At 48.7% G+C, this 4974-nt stretch overlaps 1 protein-coding gene across 1 annotated transcript; it reads right to left on the bottom strand.

Moving 5' to 3' along the window:
* Positions 1–2803: 2803 nt before the first annotated feature.
* Positions 2804–3115, bottom strand: LOC137364495 (histone H4-like). Its single transcript, XM_068027678.1, has one exon. The coding sequence runs from the start codon at positions 3113–3115 to the stop codon at positions 2804–2806; it is 312 nt and encodes a 103-aa protein (XP_067883779.1).
* Positions 3116–4974: the final 1859 nt, after the last annotated feature.

The following is a 4974-nucleotide window of genomic DNA, read 5'->3' as shown; positions in this document are numbered from 1 at the left end:
GATCCTCACAGCCAGGTGACATTTCCCAGTGGATTTTTCAATAGAAACTGGGGCTGGAGAGAGTCTTTGGGAAATGTAATTCCTGAATGAAGTGAGAGAGTTTGTGATTGGTTGCAGATGTTAAATCTGATTGGATGGCGAAAGAGACCAATTAGAGTATTACAATATCAAACCATTGTGACATCACTCCCAATCACAATCTTTACTTTCCCCCATCCCTCATTAGCATAGAGCTGTGGGATTGTCGATTTAATCCGCACTCGGAAGGGGTTTGGTTTATTTCTGTGTCTGAAATTGAAACTGAAGATGGTTGAGGAGAAGAAGAAAGCAGCTGCTAAGAAGGGCGCCAAGAAAACTGAGAGCAAACCGTCAGCAAAGGGCGGCAAGAGGCAGAGAAAGTCGAGGAAGGAGAGTTACTCCATCTACATCTACAAAGTGATGAAGCAGGTTCACCCCGACACCGGTATCTCCTCCAAGGCCATGAGCATCATGAACTCGTTTGTGAACGATATTTTCGAGCGCATCGCGGGTGAGGCTTCCCGCCTGGCCCATTACAACAAGCGCAGCACCATCAGCTCCCGGGAGATCCAGACCGCCGTGCGCCTGCTGCTGCCCGGGGAGCTGGCCAAGCACGCCGTGTCGGAAGGGACAAAGGCGGTGACCAAGTACACCAGCTCCAAGTAAAACTGCACAATGGACTGAAAAACATCCCAAACACAACGGCTCTTTTAAGAGCCACCCACAATCTCTCTGAAAAAGCTGCATCCGAACATCTCTATTAAATCACTTAAAGACAATGTATAATATAATAAGGATCTTACTGCTGTGTTTGCTGTCCCATCAACCTTACAAGAACTCATAATCTGCTCACCCATCTTCACTGTTTTGCTTAAACCTGTTATTGTACTGTTTTATTTTCACAGCCCCTGAATGACCGCATTAACAGCTGCTTTCAGTGTTGAGGGTTAGACCTTAATCCCTTAATGATTTTATTAACAGCAACTCTCTGCAGTGCAACAGCCTGGGATGGGATTATTACAGAGCAGGTTAAGGGCAGTTCCAGAACTCGTTCCGGCTCCCTCTTTTCACAGAAGGACACTGAGCTCTGATTGAAAACTAAACAATGTTTCACTTCAGGCCAATGCAATGAACAGGGATTTATTCCCAACAGGGCCAGTTTGAAAGCGATTGGAGAATGAGCCACAATTTAAACAACATTTTACAAGTTGAATAAAAGAAAATACAGAGAAGGGATTTTAAATTTTTGACGAAGAATTACATTTATTTTCATCCGCTCCTTTCCGGCAATGAAATTGGCGGGCTTTTTGAAATTGAACAATTCTCTGCTTCTGATCTCGTGGCGGGTAAATCCCGCCCTCTTCTGTTTGTCAGTGACCTGATTATTGGTGAATATAGGCAAATTAAGTGAATTAGGTACCGACCAATGAGGAAAATTCTCAATCTATAAGTAAAGTAAATGCTGCGTAAATTAACCATTCTTTGAGAAAGCATTTGTGAGATTGTGGAAATGTCTGGAAGAGGAAAGACCGGCGGGAAAGCTCGGGCCAAGGCCAAGTCTCGCTCCTCCCGGTCTGGACTGCAGTTCCCGGTGGGCCGTGTTCACAGACTCCTGAGAAAGGGCAACTATGGTGAGCGTGTGGGTGCCGGAGTCCCGGTCTATCTGGCTGCTGTGCTCGAGTATCTGACCGCTGAAATCCTCGAGCTGGCCGGTAATGCGGCCCGGGACAACAAGAAGAGCCGCATCATTCCCAGACACCTGCAGCTGGCCGTGCGCAACGACGAGGAGCTCAACAAGCTGCTGGGAGGAGTGACCATCGCTCAGGGCGGGGTGCTGCCTAATATCCAGGCCGTGCTGCTGCCCAAGAAAGCCAGCGTTCAGAGCTCCCAGAAAAAGTAAAGCGGCCAAAATGTCATCTAATAACCCAAAGGCTCTTTTCAGAGCCACCCACAGTCTCTGTGAAAGGGCTGATTATTGTCTAATTCCAGCATGTCAGTAACAGAACAGAATAGGAACTGTTTAAAATGTTTAAGTAACTATTTCAGTGACTTCTCAGTGTGTCCCCCTGAATCCTGTGTGAAGGGGAATTACCCATCGTCTGTAACTTATCACTTCCACACCGAGTTTGAGTTATTGGTCCCTTAAGGATTGCTGAATGGAGTCTTTTCCCATGGAGTGGGAAATAAATGTCAGGTTAAAACTGTGCGTAAAATAGCGCCAGGAATTTGTGGCGATAAAAGCGGAATAAAAAATGGTCAAGATTATGGGGAAATATTTTACCAACAAATTTAAATAGATTTTCCAGTAATCGCTTCTTTTCGACACTGAAATTGGCGCCTTTTTCGAATTCAAACTGTGTTAGGACGACAATTTAAGCCAATGATTTGCTGTGTTTTCGAATTCGAGGCTCTGCGATTGGTTAAGACATGCGAATGGGAAGAGGGTGACCAATCAGAAGTGAGCGTGGGCTCAAACCGGGAATTCCAGAGTGATGTGGCTTTTCACTGAGGGCATGTGTGGACTGGGGAAATAACTAAATGTGGAGCCTCAGGCGCTGTTTACACAGCCCGTTTAGAAAATCAAATCCACTGCACATCCTTGCTGCAATTGAAATGTCAAACTCTGCGATTCCAAGTTTCTACCCGAACACAGCGCAGATTTATTCCAGACAGTTCTGAACAGCCTATCCGATCTCCCGTTTCCAGGTCACTGCTCTCTCTGTGAGGCGGTGGGTGGCTCTTAGAAGAGCCTTTGTTGTGTGTTTGCAGGAAAGGGTCGAGTTGTTCAACCGCCGAATCCGTAGAGAGTGCGGCCCTGCCATTTCAGAGCGTACACCACATCCATGGCAGTGACCGTCTTGCGCTTGGCGTGCTCAGCGTAGGTGACCGCATCCCTGATCACATTCTCCAGGAAAACCTTCAACACCCCACGAGTCTCCTCATAGATCAAACCCGAGATCCGCTTGACCCCGCCACAGCGAGCCAGGCGGCGGATTGCTGGTTTGGTGATGCCCTGGATATTCTCATGAAGCACTTTGCGGTGTGGCTTTGCTCCCCCTTTGCCCAGTCCTTTGCCTCCTTTACCTCTGCCTGACATTTTTTTATTTCCAAAATATACTTTATTCTTAAAAATCTGTAAAAATTACATTCCTAAACAGTTTAAAACAGCATCAAGTCAAAAAATACCAACAGTGCAAAGGTGATCCGTTTCCTTCTATACAATTTTGAGTTGCCTCACAACCCTTCCATTTCATTGTCATGCCATATACATTTTTACATTTACAGCACAAAAAGTTTTCCCGATACAGTTCGAGGGGTTTCCCATGGATCCAGCCCCTCCGTTCAGCTTGGTGGGGGGACCTTACACAGTGGTCTTTCCACATTGAGCCTTTGCTGCGGCTGCCCCAAGCTTTAGTGCGTCCCTCAGCACGTAGTCCTGGACCTTGGAATGTGCCAGTCTGCAACATTCGGTCGTGGACAACTCTTTGCGCTGGAAGACCAGCAAGCTTCGGGCAGACCAAAGGACGTCTTTCACCGAGTTGATAGTGTTCCAGCAGCAGTTGATGTTTGTCTCGGTGTGCGTCCCTGGGAATAGCCCGGAGAGCACAGACCCCTGTGTTACAGAGCTGCTTGGGATGAACCTTGACAAAAACCACTGCATCTCTTTCCACATCTGCTTTGCAAAGACACATTCCAGGAGGAGGTGGGCAACCGTCTCTTCCCCACCACAGCCACCGTGGGGGCATTGTGCAGAAGGGGCGAGACTTCGGGTGTGCATGAAGGATCTGACGGGGAAGGCTCTTCTCACCACCAGCCAAGCTACGTCTTGGTGCTTGTTTGAAAGTTCTGGTGATGAGGCATTCTGCCAAATGACTTTGGCGGTCTGCTCGGGGAACCATCCGACAGGATCCCCCGTCTCCTTTTCCCGTAGGGCCTTGAGGACATTCCGTGCAGACCACTGCCTGATGGATCGGTGGTCAAAGGTGTTTTCCCGCAGAAACTGCTCCACGAAGGATAGGTGGTACGGCACAGTCCAACTTGATGGAGCGTTCTGCGGCAATGTGACCAGGCCCATCCTTCGCAACACCAGGGACAGATAGAACCTCAGCACGTAGTGACACTTGGAGTTTGCGTACTGGAGATCTACATACAGCTTGATGCAGCCGCACACGAAGGTGGTCATCAGGATGAGGGCCACGTTGGGTACATTTTTCCCGCAATTGTCCAGAGATTTGAACATCGTGTCCCTTCGGTTCCGGTCCATTTTCGATCCCCAGATGAAGCGGAAAATGGCTCGGGTGACTGCCACAGCGCAGGACTGGGGTATGGGCCAGACCTTTGCCACGTAGAGCAGCACAGGGCGGCACAGTGGCGCAGTGGTTAGCACTGCAGCTTCACAACTCCAGCAACCCGGTTTCAATTCAGGGTACTGCCTGTGTGGAGTTTGCATGTTCTAGCTGTGTCTGCGTGGGTTTCCTCCGGGTGCTCCGGTTTCCTCCCACATGCCAGAGACTTGCAGGTTGATAGGTAAATTGGCCATTATAAATTGCCCCTAGTGTAGGTAAGAGTCCTTTCCTATCCTGAGTGGTGTGAAACAGGGCTGTGTTCTCGCACCCACACTTTTTGGGATTTTCTTCTCCCTGCTGCTTTCACATGCGTTCAAATCCTCTGAAGCAGGAATTTTCCTCCACACAAGATCAGGGGGCAGGTTGTTCAACCTTGCCCGTCGAAGAGCGAAGTCCAAAGTACGGAAAGTCCTCATCTGAGAACTCCTCTTTGCTGACGATGCTGCATTAATATCTCACACTGAAGAGTGCCTGCAGAGTCTCATCGACAGGTTTGCGGCTGCCTGCAATGAATTTGGCCTAACCATCAGCCTCAAGAAAACGAACATCATGGGGCAGGACGTCAGAAATGCTCCATCCATCAATATTGGCGACCACGCTCTGGAAGTGG

The sequence above is a fragment of the Heterodontus francisci genome, unplaced genomic scaffold (genome assembly GCF_036365525.1).
Source record: "Heterodontus francisci isolate sHetFra1 unplaced genomic scaffold, sHetFra1.hap1 HAP1_SCAFFOLD_184, whole genome shotgun sequence".
NCBI lineage: Eukaryota > Metazoa > Chordata > Chondrichthyes > Heterodontiformes > Heterodontidae > Heterodontus > Heterodontus francisci.
This window is presented reverse-complemented; position numbering and strand designations above follow the sequence as displayed.